Source organism: Camarhynchus parvulus, chromosome 1A (assembly GCF_901933205.1).
Source record: "Camarhynchus parvulus chromosome 1A, STF_HiC, whole genome shotgun sequence".
Taxonomy (NCBI): domain Eukaryota; kingdom Metazoa; phylum Chordata; class Aves; order Passeriformes; family Thraupidae; genus Camarhynchus; species Camarhynchus parvulus.
In genome coordinates this window covers 56,444,602-56,464,727 of record NC_044586.1, presented here as the reverse complement: position 1 = coordinate 56,464,727, position 20,126 = coordinate 56,444,602, and the positions used below count along the sequence as shown (strand labels likewise).

The window sequence follows — 20,126 nt, the reverse complement described above, 5'->3', positions numbered from 1 at the left end:
TTGATCCCTGTCTGAGGTAGAAAATAAAATTCCAGGATATGAGGATGGATATCCTGTCCTGCCTTCTTGTTAAAATACTTGGAAGACTGCTCGGTGTTGTCATGGGAAGAGAAAACCCACTCTGAACAGAAGGATTCCTTGCATGGTGTACATGTCATCCCTTGAACCTATGTCTGCATTAACCAGTTTGACCAGATCACTATGGGAATGATAATCAGAAAAGAAAAAACATGTCAGTTTCACTTCTGCACTGCCCAGCAGTACCACAAAAAGGTGGAGATAATCTATTATATTTAAATGTGTCGCTACTCCAAAATTAATTACTACTACTTAAGATGATAAAAAAAAAAGTCTCTTTTCACTAGCAGCGGCAATAATGGGCAAACCAACAAATGTCTTTACAATGTCATTCATTAACAAGCACCACTGCATCCCTCTTGAAGATCTGTTCACTGAAAAACTGCAAGTTCAAGCACAAGTTTCAGTTTTAAAAAAAATCATCTTAAAGAATGAATATAAATTCTGAAAATCAGTCAAAGGTACAGTGATACATCTAAAAGTAATGATAAAAATAGGATTATCGTCACAAACTCTGCAATTAGATGAGGAATTAATCCAACTCTACTCCTTATCTCTAAAGGGAAAGAAAGGTAAAGTTTATGGGTCATGTATTAGGAACTGAGAGAGAACATCTTTTATACTCTTGGACTCATAAAATGCATGATAATTAACACTGAATGCTAAAATAAACTGGGATTACGGAATCTCATTTTTGACTGCTTGAGGACAATGACAGATTTAGAAACTGAAGTAATTTATTTTATAGTTATGCTTGTATTTTTCTGTAAAATTGTACTTGACTTTCATAAATGGGCAAAGTAATATTAGAATATCAGAAAATTATTCAGAAGGTTCACTGCATAAAATCTCTTTTCTTTGATAAATTTATTGTGATAGCATAAACGTGAATGACTTAATTCTTTATTTCAGAGTTTCAAATTTAGAGCATGAAGACTACTATAAAACAAATGGCCTTTCACATCAAATATAAATTAATTGGCTTTCATATCCTCTAGCCCAACCTGGAACAACGGTTGCCTATTGAGCGTGGTAACTCAATTCAAATTCTAAATAATCTAATGGAGGTGGAAAAATAGTTAGAGAGCACTTTAAAAATCTTTTTTTTCATTTCTGTAATTACCATCTACATCTCTATCACTGTCTCAGCAGAAAACACAGTGACTAAAGGGTCCAGAAAACAAATATGCATGTGCTCCTCCCAATCAACATTCCTATCTTAACTGTCAGATTCAACATGGTAACAAGTAACAGTAACATGGGATGATGCTTTATGTTGCTGTGGAAATATGCCACTTTTCCATGTATCTCTATATGCATATACTATATAAGGTCAGACATGCATACATATGTTCTCATGCACACATTTGCATAGGTAGCCACAGCCATACAAATTAGCCTCTGCTCATTAGCTGGCGTCTTCTGACCTGGGTGAATGGTGTACATTGACTGTATCAGAATTTTGTAGGGAAGAAGGCCCTCATGGCTCAGCTAGCCAACTGCATTATGTATGAGGAGAGACAGAAGGGAAAAGCTTCATTAAAAAGTCAGATAACATTTCCTACTGACTGACTACTCAGTCAAAAATGTTTAGGGGAAAAAATAAATGCCCAGTTTTCTAACTAACTAAAATCACTATCTACAGAGTGCTGGCTGCTTGTATAACATATGACACGAGAATTCAGTTTGTCCAGTGCTGAGATGCAGTCTCTCTGGAGGTGAAATATAGCTGCTGATTAATAGCACAGAGAAGACCATGTATGAGTTTGTGGCAGGAACTAGAGAATACTGTTGCCTACGCATACACCGGGGGTGGTATTTAAGTAGGTGGACTGTAGCTACCAAAACTGGAATACAGCAAAGCATTAGCATTAGATACTCCAGAGGGAGTAAAAAAGTGCCATATGCAACCATGAGCATCCAGAAACAATTTAATTTGTTTAAACCTGTAATTTCTTTTGCTTACACATTATTTCAATATATTACTTTTGAAGGTACATTTGAGTTTCTCACTGCTTGTTTTTTAAATTATGTATTCTAATAAGGATCAGATTTATTAGATTTATGAGAATTATAATTTAACTGCTTAAAACGTAGCATGCAATTCCATCTGACAATAATCAATACTAGAAAATTACAAGGAAAGGGTAGCAAAAGGAGTGTTTTTCTGCAAGAGGAAATCAAAGGAATATTCCTTGTACTGGACAACTTCTTCAAGGACTTAAAAAGATAGGCAGAATGAAGCTGGGAAAGGCAGTTCTGCTTGCTTGAAATGTACACAGCAAATCTACTGGCTCATCTTAATGTAATGGAAAGTTTATAAGCCTTCCCTATGCTTCACATACAGCATTGTGAGCAGCAAACCACTGTATCAGAAAGTAACTGCTCTTTTGGGCCTTTTGCTTTCAGAAAACTGAAGTCAGCTAGCTAAAACTACCTTCTCATCTTCCCATCTGCAAATAATGAATATAGTCCTCCTCCACACTTACACCAAATATCCTCAGTGGTAGACAATGTATGGGAGCATTGGGTACATCCACATTAGTGATTCAATGTGGAGATAGGGCTCTCTTTGGTCCAAATCTGTCTTGTGTCTAATACTTGTCTTGCAGAACACACTGAAGTGTGCTAGCAGACTTACTTCCACTATTCAAGGAATACACTACCTCATAATTAGTCTAAAATAACCCACTTCTGCAATTAAATAGCTTTTTGCAGCATATCAGCATATAGTTGTAAAATAATCCACAAGGATGTACTAATATTTCTATCAATTAATATTCTGAGACTTTAAATGAGGAATTTTCCGTTTCTCTTGCTTCTGAAAATGAAATAGAATTGGAAGATGTTAAATTATTTACACCCCCTCCAAAATAAAAATGCTTGCTTTGAAATCTAGTCACAAGCAGATTAACATCTTGTGATACAATCCCTTGTAGCAGGAGCAGCTGACAAGATGAGTAATGAACCGCATCCGATTATCTTTTCAGCTCTGCAGCAATCATTTCCAACAGCTTCCTATGCCATAACCAACAGCACTGGAAAAAGGTCACCGTTCTGTCACACTGTCCCCCCTCCCAGTGTACGTGTTTAACAACACAGAGAACACACAAACCTTTGGAAGGCAAGGGGTGTTATTATCTGGCACAAAGCTGTTTCAGGTGCATATTGTGCACATAGAAAGCCTACATAAAACATCCATACATAATTGAAAGTCTCCAGAAGTAAATGATTGCACTTCAGCATAAAATAAAGTGTTATTTCCTCTTGTCATGCGATATGTTTTTCCTTCAACAAAAGAACCTTAACTGTAATTGATGGTATCTAAAACTCATGATAGGAAAGATTCAGGTTGACATATATATATTTTCCCCATCATTAAATATTCCAAATTAAAACTATGAACATTAATTGAAAGCAATTGTAAGACTATAATGGCAAAACAGAACTTTCCTCCCAAACCAGATCCATTTGACACAGCATTATAGAATGAATGGTACTGCCTGCTCGCAGCTTTATTTTGATCTCACAGCATAGAACATCTGCACATAAATCATACTTTGTACCACTACAAAATGGAAGAACAGCCACAGAACTAGCCATTTTCTAATAAAAACCTGTTGTGAAAATGCTCCAATGCCTAAAGCACACTTACATAAACTAATATCTACCAATCCAAACTGTAAATTAAAAATACTGTCGCTATTGTTCCTGTGACCAGTGACCACTTTATTCCCCAAAACTGAACAGCTGAGCAGGCACTGACATGATTTAGTAGCTCCTATGTAATTCCTTAGGCAGTGCAAGACAGTTTAGATCTGTCCTCCTCTTGTTAATTCTTTATTTTCAGAAATTAATCGAACAACTGCCCAGTAACATACACTAGGGCAACCCTCTGTCATTCTGACCTGCTGGACAGCTGGCCACAATGAAGGAATGAAAGAAAAGATACTTTTGAAAGATGTATGGACTATTAGCACTTAGCTACTTTAAAATATGTTACTTTTAGGTAACCCACTTGCATCTGTGTAGAGTAAAATAGAAAACCACAACAACCAGACTGTACTCTAGCCCAGCCACTGTTGTCTTCCCCCTTTTCCACACTATTTAAGAATTTGGTACACAGTCACACATACTATTCACTGAGGAATTACTTGCACATGAAAATTATACCCATAAATCAGACAAAATATGTTCCAGCAGGCTAGACTACAAATGGTGATGTATTTTCTCAACAGTGAGGCTCACTATATTGTCTATGTGAATGGGACAAAGTTTATCCTTATTCAAAAGGTAGTTTGACTTCCATTGCCTGTATTATTTATGCAAAATTAAAAATGTGCTTAACTGCTTTGCTGAATCAGGGCCAGAACCAGCACTCTGCTAAAAATATTTTCACTTCGTGTAACTATTTCATTTCAACTATAAAGTCACTATTGCCAATACTCGGCACAAAGAGCAACACTCTGCAACTTTCCCATAATAGAGCAGGTTTTAGATAAAACATCTAAGGTTGTACAATAGAACCACAGAGTCACAGAATTAACTAGCTTGGAGAAGACCTTTGAGATCATCAAATCCACCCTGTGACCTAACATCACCTTGTCAACTAAACCATGGCACTGAGTGCCACATCCAGTCTTTTTCTTAAACACCTTCAGGGATGCTGACTCCACCACCTCTCAGGGCAGTCCATTTCAATGACCAATCACTCTTCCTGTGAAGAACTTTTTCCTAATGTCCAGCCTAAATTTCCTCTGATGCAGCTTAATAAAACTGCATAAGGCCAGTGCCAGGAGACATTTGGACAGTGTTAGTTCTCCCTGCTCTCTGTCCCAGGAACTCCATAAGGTTCCTGTTAGACCATTCCTACACATTCCTCCATAATCTTGAGGTCACTCTTGATGGCAGCATGACTCTTTGGAGCATCAGCCACTACTCCCAGTTTTGTGTCATCACCAAACCTGCTGAGGGTACACTCTGGCCCATCATCCAGATCACTAATAAAGTCTTAAAACAGAACTGGACCTTGTATTGACCCATTGTAGGGGTACACTACTGACCAGCTGCTAGACTTTGCACCACTGATCACCACTTTCTGGGCCTGGCCATTCAGCTGGGCCATTCATGATTAATCCCACATTGATAAAAAGCTCTCACAGTGCAACTGGGAGAGCCTGCAAACTCAATCACCTTCTATGCAATGACTGGTAGTAAGGAAAGGATTTAGATCAGTACTCTTACTGGTATGGGGGAGGAGGGATTTATACTTGTCTATTAATTTTTTTTTTCAGTAGTCCTTTCATTTTTAGTGCATGGTATTACAGCACCTAAGCAGACTTGTTAATAGTGTGAAGCACCACTATTACTCAGATTGATGCATTGACTGCATAGATTTGAAATTTAGATTGGATGTTCCCTGCTCACAAGATTACAGAAGAAACTACAGACTGACACGATTCATGTGCTAAACCCCTTCTCACTCGCATGAAAATGACTCGTTTTCCCAGTTAAAAAAATACAACCCATTTCCACTAACAGCCACTAGGAAGTTAATAAACCACTGAACAGTACCAGTATCATCAAAGGATAGATATTAGAAGATCTGTAGTCACTGGTACTATACAATAATATTCATGCTAAAGCCTGGAAAACTGATTTCAAGTCTCCTCAAACATAAAAACAGCTTACCTCATTTAAAAAACCCATATCAAACTAGCAATTAACTTTTCTATTACTGAAATGAAATTAAATCTCTTTAGCTCTGTTCTTATTATAACTATTTAGTATCTGACATTAAATCTAAATTCAAGGAATGAGAATGAAAGTACCGCCCTTCTTCGGTATTAGAAAAGAATGTAAGAAGATGCTGACATATATTTATTTTTACAAATGTCTCTATTTCCTCCACACTGTAAATTTAGAACTTAATGAGTATAATTTTCCATCTGTGAATTAACATATTTGTGTCTGTCTAAAATAGCTATTTTAACATTCAAATAATAAATCTGACCCACTGATTCTAAACTGGTTTCCCCTTCATGACAACCACTTCCAACTTCCCTGTAAAAATTTTGATACTTTGAGTAGAATGTGAAAAACATCTTTATTGTGAAGCCTCTTTGAAATGTAAAACAATATGGTGAATATTAGCATGCAGCTAGTTGCTGTAGGCTCCTGAAATCAGGCTTTGCATACTAACATATACAGTATTTTCTATCTGTAATCAAACACTCCGCCATGGAGAAATACAGGACTTGTGAATGTTGCTCCAAAAACAGAAGACATTTAAAGGACAATCTAAATATTTTTTTCCACCAATAAAGCAACAATGCAAATGATTTAACAATTTCGTATAACAAGATTTTATGGGACAGAAATAAGGAAATCTATTTGCACTATTTCTATAGCAACATAATTGCCAAATGTTAGACTGTGAACAAAAAGCCATCATCCTCAGTAGTGCAATTAATCAGTAAAGAAAAGACAAATTCTGAGTGTGTTCCCAATAAACCTTTTCTATATCCTTAAAGCAGTCAGGATTAAGTTTCTTCAAATAAAAGTGAATTTAAATTTCTAATGCTGTTTATATTATACATTACAGGTGCAGAGATGTCAATAAATGACACTGTGATTTTAAAAATGACCTTGATTTTTTTTTTGTTTTACTGCAGGGCACAGAATTTCATTATACTGGGTTGATCAGGTTATATCCAAGGTGCAATAGTTTCTAGACTTCTAGCAGTAGTGCAACATTTGAAAAAAGGTCTCTTTATGCAGGTGACAAAAGAAACAAAAGCTGGATCGCTTTATTTCTCAAAAACCATCTTGACCAGAAAATAAAGTTAAGATTGTGCATTTCATAGAATATTTAGGAATTCTTAAGTGATTCCTCAGAAAAACTAATTTGTAAGGAACAAAAATACCTAGATATTAAACAGTACCCTATATCTTCAAAACTACTTAAAACATTAATTAATCCTTCCATATTCCTGCAAGATATGCATCAACTGGAAATAAATGAACTTAGTATTCAAGAGCCAGTAACTACCCCAGGGATGTGACAGCTTTCTTCTACCCAGAGAAGTGATTTAGTATGTACAGCTTCAATTCCAACCATGCTTTCACCTTGACTACTTCATATCCCCTCCAAGGATGAAAGGATGGTTCGTTACCGTGTCCACTCAGCCCAGAGCTGTTCAGGTAAGATTGACAAGAGTGATGATAAAAGGCGGCACTTCTGGTAAATGTATTTCTTTTCCAATGGCAAGCTCAGTGAAAACCAACTGACTTAGTAATTTGCAGTCATCACTGATCTGCAATTTGCACAAACACCACCAAATCAGAAGTGAAAAAGAACAAAAGCCATTATTACCTACTAACCCACACAACCTCCACACCATCCCTTTTCTTCATAGCTGCATATTTCTGTCAGAGAAATGGAATTAAAGTTCTACAGAAATCATAGTGTCATTAGAAAACCACTGCACAGGCTCTGACCCTCCCATGTGAATTAGGATCAAATTATTTTTAGTATGGCTGTCTGGGCACACAGATCCATTCAAAATGAGATTTGGGACTTTTAACTGGTATGATTTTCTTGGCTCTTTAAGAGTCCTCAAAACTCCTGCAAGTGAATTCAGCAAGGCAATTTGTAGATCTGAAACAAAAATTGTCTTAGATATTTTGGGAACCAAAAACCTGCTCATCCACCTGGGTACATCTTCACAAAGTACCTCATTATGGCTTAAATAACAAATAGAAATCACAGTAGAAATGATGTGCAAGTAATCCAATTCTGCATTTACAAAAAATACTGAAAAATAAATCATATAATAATTGGTGAAAACCATACTATTTCTGAATTCACATAAGACGATAATTAGATTATTTTTCAATATTTTCCACTTGGGATTATTTATTAATTGGGTCAACTGAATGTGAATATGTGATGGTAGATGTGAATAATTTCAAAGCAGTAACATTTTTTAACAAGTTTGGACGGGGAGCAGAAATTAGAAGGTGAAATATAAGTACACTCTGTCAATAAATATCTATATTTTCCACTTATTTTCTTTATCTTATGTAATGCTGAGGACATTTCTTTCTGTATCGTTAACACCTCATATTGCCAGTGTTGACAACTCAGGAAAAAAGCCTGCTTATTCACCAAACATTCATCAGCAGAAGCAATGATAAGAGCCCTCCAGAAAGTGCATAATAACACTCCCTAGAACTCTCAGCTCACTTTCTTACCCCGAGGCTTACGTAACTGACAGGGTTTGTGATGTGCCTGGGTTGCAAACAGGACACCCAAAGGCGAGCAAGGGCAGCTCTGCCTGCACCTTTCTGCCCAGCAGAGAGATCCTGCTCATCCTTTCTACTGACCACCCCAACCTCCCTTAAATATGATTTGCTGCTTTTCAGGCTGCTTCTCTCTTGGCAGAACGGTTCCCTGATGCCTATGTAGGAGTGAAGGACCCAAAATAGATGAGGATCAAAGATCATTTTCAACTCTTTTACAAGGGGCTAAGAGGGACTCTAATTAGGAAGGTGGCTGTCACAGAAAGATGTGTTTGGCTGTGATTTACACTGAAGTCAATTGTAGTTTAGGCATTACAACAGCCGAGGAAGGATTAGTCACTACACATTGAAAGAGAAAAGCAATGAAGCAAAATAAACTGAAGTAACCTATTAGTTCTCTGAAGGTGAATTAGGTAATTGAAAGAAGTGATATAAATAACCAGTCATTAGGTGAACAAAAATATCAAATTTACACTATTTAAATCTTATTTGTAATTTTAATTTTTGTCCTTAAAATTATAACAGCATTAACCCTATCTTTTAAAAAATGTATACAGTGAAAGTTGTATTCATTTTCCCCAAAACTAGAAATCAGAACTGCATGAGTTCTGAATTCTTTTGGCCCTCTCCAACTAAAATCTAGTCATTAAAGGCCTTTTTTCTTACATAAAACCCACAAATTGTCCATTCAATTGTATTTCTCCTTTAAACAGTTAATAGATTTGTTAAAAAATTAAATCTGTAATTTAAATATGTAAACATTAATAATGAATCTGCAGTTCATGACTAGCATGAAATGAAGAAGTTTTTAGAAGGTACTATGAGTACATGACTTCTTTTTAGAATTGCAATCATTTCATATTGCGTCAAAGGAAAAACACCAAAATCTAGATCTCCAAAGGGAAGGAGTGAAAAAAAGGGCAGTATAAATTTAATGACCAGATTCTTCCATGATCCTCGTGTAAGCCCGACACTGTTACTTAACTCTTGGCCACATCTAAATCTGGTAAAAATTGGAAGGGAATTCTGTAGGAGAAACCATAGGGTAGTAAAGATGCAAGTGTTGTCATTGCCCTCATGCTGAACTGCAGAATTTAAAATTTTCCAAGTTCTGTACCTCAGCTTCTTCATCTGTCAGGTTCTGTTTCTTTTTTTTTTTTTTAACAGAGTTTTTGTTAATCCTTTAATTAATTAGCTAGTGCTTTTAAAACTACATTTTTGGATACAACATGATACAACACTACTAAATATTATTATGGTAACAGGTAATTAGAAAGCCGGAAAGCACATGTTTGAGATCATAATACAAAATTAGAAAAACTGCAGGCTGTGCTATCTCTGAAGAGAAAGACACAAAAAATCCCCAATGGAAAAAGAGAATGATGACTTAAAAAAAAAAAAAGGCAAGTAGCTTCCTAGCTATTAAAGGACTTGTGCTTTAAAAAGGCTGGATCTCCTCCTCTCTTATGCTTCCTAGGATGATACTTGTACTGCAGTAATCAAAACAAGGAAGCAGATGGACAGGCAAAGTGGTACTGCAGCTGCTGCAGAAGATGACTATAATAATAATGTTGACATCAGTAACAGTAATTAGTGCACAGACTGTAGAGTGGATGATTCGTTTTCCTATCTTCTGGAGTGGGCATGCTGCTCTAGCAAATGGGTACAATGTTAGTACCTTTGGCTTGTTTTGTTCATTTGCTCAGTTTACTAATGAAATTGAATACAATACAGAAAATCCAACTTCTCTCCCTCTCCCGAACACTTGCTGAGGAAAGCACATTTCAGTTTGGTTTAACATGAGATAGAATCTTCATTAGTAAATGGCAAAATACCAACTTCTTATTTATATCTAAACCAATTCATATTCTCCCATACAGCCATCTGTACTTACGCTCCTGAATTTCAGCAGCATGCAGTATGTGTCTGATTTTGTCTGAACAACAGCTCTACTCTATGGTGTGACCTCACCCCTCTGCAGCCTGGTGCCACACCTTTTTCAAGAGACACCAGAAGAAATGGCCTAACTGTGAGAACGTCCAAGATAAACACGATGCTGTACTGAACAATTTCAGGCAAGAAATAAGTCAAGCATCGGTGCCACCAGCAGTACTGTGCCATGCTGAGAGAATTCTGCTAGCAGAACATCAGATAAGGATGTACCACTCCTCCTTAGCTGCCCCACTGAGAATGACAGTGTCCAGCCTGGCACTTTACAACACCAAAACACCCACCAAAGAGCAAAGTAATTGGAAGAGTGAAAACTGCGGAAAAATAAATAGATGGATTTTATTTGGGAAATAAAACTTTTCACTTAGATGCAATCTTGCAGTATGAACATTAAGAGATGGAAGAGTAATCAGAGAAATCATGGAACATGCTTAGCATAAGACAGCCCAGTAAGCCTTTTATTTTCTAATGAGTTTTTCCTTACCGTGGTTTCACTGAAATTCATTTTCCCTGTTAGTTTAGTCTCCAGAGGGATAAAATATTTCCTTTGGCTTCCCTCTATTATCAGCCTCAAAAACCAGAAAAACTCTCTTTTCAGTTGTTGAAAAACTCCTTTTCAATTGATGCTTTACAAGAGGGGAGAGTGAAAGTCAGAAGCATGGGCATAGGGCAGGAGCCACTCATGAACACCAACAGATCATTTACCTAAGCTCCCTTTCCATCCAAACCCTTCCTTTCAGCATTTCTGGTCTGTCCCCAGGTTTCTATGTTTCTCTCTAAACATGCTGATCCACTGAAGGGCTGATCCACCCAGGCAGCAAAAGAATTGTTTTGCCAGGTTAAACATTTTTTAATTAAGAAAATACGCTAAAAGTTCATAAACTTTTTGAGGGGGGTTGTGGATTTTTTAATTTTGGTTGGGTTGTTTTGTTGTTGTTGTGGTTTGCTTTTTTTGTTTGTTTGTTTGTTTTAACACAGAAAGAGAAGCTTGAAGTGCCTCATGGAAAAGTGATGCTCTGTGCAACATCTTCTGGAGACAGGCTTAAGAGACAGATAAAGGCTGTATGTAACCTTCATTATCTGCTTTCACTGTTGAGAAGACCACATTTGCATATGAAGAGCTTCCCCAAACTATTTCAAATATTAAGTCCATGTAAATTAAAAATCCAGTTACACACTTTGAAAGAGGTGTCAGCAAGAATATGTCTTTTGTTTTCGCTCTCTTCTACTAACGTAGATGAGACAGTTTCAGTAATCCTGTTCCTACCACTGAAGGAGACCATTAATCAAATTATTCCAAATATGAATACAAAAACAATGCAAACGAATGGAAAATAATAGGTATTCAAAAGAACAGCCATGATTATTTTTCAAGGGAGAAATTGTCAAGAAGTGAGAAACAGATGGCTGAAAATGATAGATGAAGACACATTCTCCTATGCAAACTAACAGATTTAATTAATTACTCAAATCACATGGTGTTATGGAATGACATTAATGATCCATACAGTGGTGCCTTATCAGTTCCCTTTTAAAGAAAACAAAAGAAATTACAACAAAATGAACATGTTTACATCCTACAGATATAACCCACAAACCATAAATACATCCTTCAATGTTAGAGTTTCAACACTTTCCCATCAATTTAAGTAAAAAAAAATATGGAACTGTAAAACTGTAAATAAATTCATTCTCTCGTCACATTTTTCTTACGAGATTCACTAAAGCACATTCAGCTAAGTTAGAACTTTACCTTAACTATCTCCTCTATGAAGCAGACATGTGACACAGGATCTCTTTTCTTTGCCAATACTTTCTGCAAATGCTGCACCTGTAAGAGAGAATTTATTGAGAGGGAAAGTGACATCTAAATTCTTACATCCAAAATTGCATGATGAGACAAACAGGAATTAGCTACAGAGTACCTGTCCACAAGCAGCACAGATCTGATCCATGAGTTTCTCCATGTTTGTCCAGAGGGCTGCTCGAAAAGCTGCTGTGTTCCCAGGTGTTGGCATAGCAGCTCGACCAGGGCCACCTAAATGGTTTTTAAACATACACAGCAGCACACTTCAGCTTCCACAAATGAAAATTAAAATATTGGAAATATAGATCTCTATGCACTTTGACAGATACTTTTTTTAAAGCCAAAGCAGCCTAAAATACACTCAGAACAGAGCTTTGTGAATAGCCTCAGTTGTCTCAACTGAGAAGCTGACTAAGCTCGGAAGTTCTGTGGGGATATTTCATGCTCATGACTGTTACAAGCTCTACTAATTCAGACTTCCACAGAAACACCACAGTAATGCAAATTTTCCAGGATTTAAGAACAGAGGGAAATGTGGGAGAGAGAGTAATTGTGAAAAATACAGCTATTACCAGCTCAGGACTTAAATGCATAGACAAAGTGCAAAAAAAAAGTGATATTCCAGCTGAAGGGCATGCAGCTTCTCAACAATCACTTCACTTCAGAGAGGATGCATTTCTGTATTATTCTGCTGATTATGGGTCTGGACCCCTACCTTGTTGCAAAACTTTTGAAAAAAAACTGAATGTTTCCAACACCAAAGTTCAAATTTTCCTGCCTACTCAATTCCTCTGTATTTTTTTGTATCTGAGCTAACTGGAAGCTAAATGTTTAATAGTGCAACATTTCTTCATATTGAATAGTCTGCTTTGAAACAGTTTTCACCTGACAAAAGCATAACAATGTAGTTGCAGGTTTCTTCCAATGATTGCAAATAATTTCAACCCGTAATTCTCCCACCAATAAAAAGAAAGAAGAATTTGGAGTGATCGTTCCATGAGAAACAGCTAAGAAAATGCTACAGATTGTAACCTAATGAGGACAATTTTCTGGGCAACTTAGGAAGGAGTGGCAGGGAGGAATAAAGGAAAACCTCCAGGCCAAATATCAGACAGACCTGATTTTGTCAAATTAAATGTTTTTAAATTAATTATTTTCTGAGATATGCCTAATCCAACCCTCTACTGGTTAAAGCAAGCAGGGAAACATTTCTAGAACAGGCTGGGATGTGAGAGTTTCTTCCATTTTATAACATACCATACTCCTATGAAAAATAATCAGTTATTGTTCTCTGTAAAACAAGTATCATACCTCTTGCAGCTGTTTGAGATGGTTGGGTCAACACTTTGATATCCAAAGCATTTTTTATGTTCTCTTCCAGCACTGTGCAGTATCCATCCACCACATTAGCAATGGTATCCTTCAAAGTCCCAAGATTATGGAAAACCTGAAGAGCAGTTCCCACTTGAGTAGGATTCTGAAGAAGGAAGATATTAAAAAATAACAATTACCTTTAACTGCACTATTGAGATGTTTTATCCCTGATGAGACATCATTTTAGTGGGCAAATTCATCTTTTAAGCTCAGTTTGCTAATTCATTCTGTTTAAGTTACTGGAATCCTTACTGCATAACAGAGAATGGAGGGTAAAGGAGAGGACTGATTTCCTCTGCTCTCTGAGCAATGCTTTGCTTAGATCCTTTGGTGCTATCCTCTGAATATGAATGGAAAGAAAGGACCTGGAAGCACTGCTGGCAGTATCTAACCTGGGACGAGTTATCAGTGACTGATCCAGTAACTCTGGGGTTAGTTACAGTACAGCTGTATTCAGCTATGGTGTAGCTGGTAATATTGCTTTAACATGCAGTGCTTGTTACACTACTGTCAGTTACGTCCCAAATAGTTAATTAAAAGTGATACAGGCTAAAAAAAGTACTAATGAAGGATAAGAAGCAAGCAGGTCAAGCCCCTACTACTGACTACTGGAAAGTTTAAGCTTTTATTTCTACATTTCTGTTTCTAATGCTGACAATAACTTCATTTTTCCTCACAGCAGAATTAAGAAATAAACCAACGCAGTGATCATTTCCTGATTATTTGAAAAAAAAAAAAACCCAAACAAAAAAAAAACAACTGCTCAACACAGGGAAATGAAAACTGTCCAAAAACTGTCCAGGTCCACTGTTTAAGAGACCTCTGATAAAGATTAAATCTAATGATAATTCCACTTTGCAACACTAAACACTGGCATGGGTGCTATTTAGCAAGAGAAAAGCCTCAAATTATTGCCTTTAGAAACTAAACAGTGTCATCCATACACTGAACACTGCTTTTTTAATTAGCATTTACAGGCAATTAGTGGAGGGGGCAACCAGTTGATCATATACACATTAGAGATGCAGTCTTTTGTCATTTTTCTTAGTCACTTTTGCCAGCAGTAAAGAACATGGTCTGACAGAAATGCTGGCAGTCAGACTGGACAGAAGCATCTGAGATTTCTGTGATTCTGTGAGATTACTGGCACTCCCCACTGCAAAGCCCACTTTGGATTTGGCCATGGTGCAGCTGCTGTGCTGAGGATCCACTTCTGGCACATCCACCTAAGGCACCAGGTCTTCTGATCTGTTGTGTTCCCCTCAGACCCAATGTTTCAGAGGTCACACCCCTATAGTTGCACATTTGTGCCGTTTTTTTCTAGGGTTCCTACAAGATCAAAACCAAGTTAAAGCAAAAAAAAGCCAAATCCCATCTTCTTTCCCATGAGGAGTTCCCAGGTTTAGTGGAAAGCAAAGGAATATTAGGCATGTATTACGGTTTGCAGACCTTATACTAACTATACCAGTTTCTTTTTCCAAACAGTGTGGGAGTTAATGAGCACTCCCAGCATAGTATTACGGGTCTGGGACTTGTAGGTTTAGTTTTTTGACAACTGGGTATGCTGTAAAATTTCTAAGCATCCTGTGGGTGTGCTTGTGGAGGTGGGAAAGTAAGCCATAAAGACTGGAAGATTAATGGGATGTCAGAAAATGAAGAGTACTATAATGCAAGGAGGGAACTTGGGGACAGAATGAACAAGAGAAAAAAATATAAATGGGAAGAGGATGGGGAATAGAATGAACAGACTCTGGCAGAAAGAAAGAGAATAAAACTGAAAGGAAGAAAAGATAGAAAAGACACACCTCATTTACCAGCCTTTCCTAAATAGTTCTAATTTTTACAGAATACTTACACAATTATGAAACCACGTAGAGAGTCAGTAATACAAAATCAATACCTTACTGTTACTATAGGAGTGCTCAACTAGATTTCAGGCAGGCTCTAATGTTTATATATTAAATAGTAAAAAAAGAGAACGGCATCAAAAGGTGAGCTGGGCACTTTCCACCCTTACATAATCAATGGCCAGATACTTATTTTCCTGACAAACAGGCAATAAAGGCACAAATAACTGCAGGCAAAAAATCAATCTTAGAGCTACCAAATCACAGTTTAGCAAACTAACTGGGCAAGAAAGACACTAAAACATACTCCAAAAGAGGCTGAGCTGTATTTCAAAATAAATGCTTTTAGCCAGAAGTTTCAAACCAAAATACAAAATCATGGAAACATTCTATTCACTCAAAGTATCTTCCAAATCTAGTACCAAAATTAAAATCAGAATGGAACAAAGATTATGCAGGTGGCCTATTTCTTATTTGCCTTAAATTGTGGACATGGTCACAGACAGAGGGCTCCTAGCTCAGCCATTCATTCATCTTGTGTGGAATTAGAGACATATCAAATCCCTGACTAGGTAGAACAAAGTGTATTTTATTTGATCCATTTACAGTAATTTTCTCACCTCAGGAAGAAGTTATTGTTTCATAACTGCCCCAGACAGGCTATGTAACAGTCCATTGTCGTTTATGACTAATCCTAAGAGAATGGAAATTTTTATGCACAGCTAGTTTCTAGGTTTAGACAATATGAAAAAAAAAATTATGCCCCCCTCCTTAGGACAACAATTATGTGAAAAAAATGTTGAAAGCAGGATGGAAATGAATTATTATACTTTAAGGCTTGCATATACATCTCAAAATTAAACTGTTTACCATTATACATACTGTACAAGAAGTTGAGAGCCAGTATTTCAGAATTTGCTACTACTAATAGATGCTATTGATAAGAATTTTTCCTTAATATTTTTCTTACACCTGAGAAAGCTTAAAGCTAAACAGTTCTGAGATTTGAAAAGCCGCCATAATTTTTATCAAGAGGAAAGCATGCATTTGAAAAGGAACTGACTTTAAAAAGAACTGACTACAACAGTGATCTACGCAGGAAAAGGGAATCATATCAGAGAATAATATTCAGAATAGCTATCCAAGAGGACCAATATGGAAAACAATATAACTACTTTTGAGATGGAATTTAATGAGTTAATCAGCCGTATCTTATAAACAATTTGTCTGCCACTGCAGGCAACCACACTTAGCAATTTTAAAGTGTTCCCCTTAGAATCTCTGTCCATAAAAAATTTGTACATTTGCCATAAACCTGAAGTTATGGCAATCAAAAGAGCAGAGGGCAAAGAAAAACAGAAGAGCATTTAGGAATATGTTAGCAATACAGTATAATCTAAGTGAATAAACACAAGCATACACAAGTGACGTAAAAACATGAGCCCACAAAGTGTAGGGCAACAACACTACCTACTCAAAAATTAACTGCAGTGATCTTCAGATTGCAAAAATTATTATGCATCTGGGAGTTAAGGAGAGATGGTATTAAGTCCACCAGTAATACCCCTCTCCATTCAAAGCACTCCTCCATGTGGCAAGTCACAACATGGTATGTTACAGATACATAGCAACTAAATTCCACAAATGTAAGAGTTTAAGAAGACTCAGTGAGTCATCAGTTCAACATATGAAGAAAATAAAAAATGAGCATGCTTAAAAGCTAGTTTTACCATGAAACAAGTCTCATAAATATTTTAAAACACCTAAGTTTCTCAGTATCCATCAGACAATAGTTTTTATAGCTTGGTCAGAAGGTTGATACCAGCCACCACTTGAAAAAAAGGTACAGGTATTTCAATTAATGTTTTTGCAAAACAGATACTCCTTCAGCAGAAACTATGAAGAGATGTTCACACCAGATATATTTGCTAATTTTCTCTATGAATGAGAACCATTCATTTTATAACATTATTTCTCATTAATTTTATCCCATCCCATTTGGTTCTGTAGACAATCATAAACAAGTAGAAAAATAAGTGTCACGCAGTCACTAGTACAACATCATGTGGTTGTTTCAAAGAGCAGGTGAGTGGATTTAATAACCCAGCAGATGTTGTCCAGGCCAGCATGGCAGCTACAGTCATTCTCAGAGCACAACCCCATTTGATCACTTCCTTTCCCAGGAAAGATAATAACCCTGAGAAGACTAAACAGAAATGTCATTAAAGACTTAAATAAATATATCTTACATTTCTAATTTAAACGTATCTCCTAAGACAGAACAAAACATTTTTGTTTTGTCAACTGCCCATATTACAACTATTTTATAAGGACCAAGACTGTATGTAGTCTTTTATTTTATGATTGCCACTAGTTTTATCAGAATAATCTTCTGAAAGCATGGCTAAGGAAAGAGCAGTAATCTTTTTCATCATAAGAAATGCAGCTTGGACAAGCAAACCTGCTCCTCACAAGGGAGAGTGGTGATGACAATGAGCAAATTTGGGGACAGAAGATTCCTAGCATAAGGCTGAACCGTAAACAAGAAACTTGCATAACAGGCAAAACTAATGGCTCAAGTGCTACACAGCTTCCAAACTCACACTCCACCTTCTCAGGGTACAGGATTCACTGTGTGGATCGTTATTCTCTACCCAGTTCTGTCTAGGGAACTTCACATCATTATTTCTTTATCCAGTACAAATCTGTCCCAAAGATCCCATGCCACAGGATTTGCACCTGTGTGGACTATCAACTTCCTTCTCAAATGAAAATGTGTTAATTGGCAACAATAGTTATGGTCAATCTGAGACAATTTATGGTTTATCTGAGACAATTGCTACTACTTACACAAAGAAGCAGTGTTACAAATGTAATTAATTGTTAACTTTCATGCAGTTAAATTTCACACGTAATCACCAATAATCAGAACAGCTCTCCAAGGAAATGCTCTTTTACAGTATAGTTTAGAAGGACCACATACAGAGAAGTCAAACTTGGACTAGTTCCAAAAAAAGAACTGACTACAACAGTGATCCCCACAGAGAAGTCAAACTTGGACTGGTTACTCACTTAGAAATTATGTTCCATAGCTACTAATGCATAAAGGACATTTCTATTTCGCTTATTAAAATCAGAACAGTGGCTCTGACTAAAAATCTTCATCATTCTGCAGAGAACAGATAACCCTGTTCAGGAGAGGCTGTGGCAGATAGATAGATAGATAGATAGATAGATAGATAGATTAGATAGATAGATTAGATAGATAGATTAGATAGATAGATAGACAGACATAGATAATTCAAGAGCTGTGATTTCACTGTGCTGTCACATTGTTACCTCTTACGCAAAACATACACCATGTGCCATAAACAAGCTGTAAAAATGTGACACAGCTCAAAAATAATTACACACATTGATTAGTTGAAGGAAGATTCATAATTACTAATTAGTCCAGGAATAACTTCAACAGAGTGGTCCGACAATATGGTGAGCAAGGAATACCACAACATTCCCTAACCATCAAGAAATAATCAACACTAAAACACAGCAATCCCAGACCAGGATGCACACTGAAATAACCAAACTAGTAAACTAATGCATATTTTCTGACAATGAATACAAAAGACTGTTGCAGTCCTTACAGTTTCTAGATTATACTTCTGAGTATCTCTGACTGACATTTAGTATTAACTAATTTCATTTGACAGAAAATTTGCTACATTGGGAGCTATTTCATTAACTTGTTAAAGTTTACTGCTCCTTTTGTTTGTAGGAGATAGCAGTTGTAATTCCCAACACAGCACAGCTTTACAAAGTCCAAAAAAGACCCCTTTGAGTGGCTAAAAATCCCCAGTCAGATGTTCCTTTACAGTGTTTGCCCCTTCTCCCCTCTCACTACCATTACAATATGCTGCCTGCCTCCTTCCAATAATTTTCCCATAAATAACATTACTATCCCTAATGGCAAGTACTACTCAAAGACCAAGTGACTGCAAGTTTTGCAAGCACTTGCAGCTACCCAGTTCTTAGCCATCTCTTACAGACAACAGAAGGGAAAAAATGAAAAGTTACTCCAGGAAAAGCTGCTGTTCAAGTTAAAGAGTTCAAGAAGGTAAGCAGTGAAGAAAACTTGACCACCTAAGCCATAGCCAAGGCAAAATGACCTATTGAGGAGAATTAATAACTTAGTAAGAAGGGTTGGAATTCTTGCTTTGAGGTATAACTCAGCTATTTTAATTGTAGAAAAAGTAATAAAAAACTAAAAGTAGAAATTAAAGGCCAATGAAATTCAGTTTCAGTCTAAAAAGAGTATTTTATTCCATTTCCAAATATCCATGCCTAAAAGAATTAATTGATATATCATTACTCCTAAAAATGAACCTACTTAAGGAAGCTCATCTCTATGTTCATTATCATCCCATCTGTCTTTTACTCTGTTCATCTCTCAAACCTGAGCAATAAATTAAAAGGTCAAATTGACATTGTAAAGCCGAAGAATACAGTCTTCTTTCTAATGATATCCCAGATCTTCCTGGTTTGGTCTTTGCAGTGTTGGGAGGAGGGAGAGGTTCAAATATTATTATTTGCTATAGAAATATCATAGGTAATAGTGATGTAAACACACTGGATAGATTAGAAAAGAATATTTTAAGCCTTAAGAGGCAAGAGTCCCAAAGCCAAACATTTAAATATGGTTAGGTTATAACATCTCCCTTCTGTGAGCCCATGTTTGAAATACACAACCTCTAATGGAAGAATGACTT

General features: G+C 36.6%; 1 protein-coding gene across 1 annotated transcript in view; it reads right to left on the bottom strand.

The window, feature by feature from the left end:
- COG5 (component of oligomeric golgi complex 5) overlaps window positions 1-20,126 on the bottom strand; it is a 172,281-nt gene that overhangs the window by 47,319 nt on the left and 104,836 nt on the right. Inside the window, exons 8-10 of the mRNA XM_030960406.1 lie at window positions 13,451-13,616; window positions 12,258-12,370; window positions 12,086-12,163 (exon numbers count right to left, since the gene is read on the bottom strand). Of these exons, the coding sequence (XP_030816266.1) occupies window positions 12,086-12,163; window positions 12,258-12,370; window positions 13,451-13,616 (357 nt within the window). The remainder of the gene's footprint in view (window positions 1-12,085; window positions 12,164-12,257; window positions 12,371-13,450; window positions 13,617-20,126) is intronic.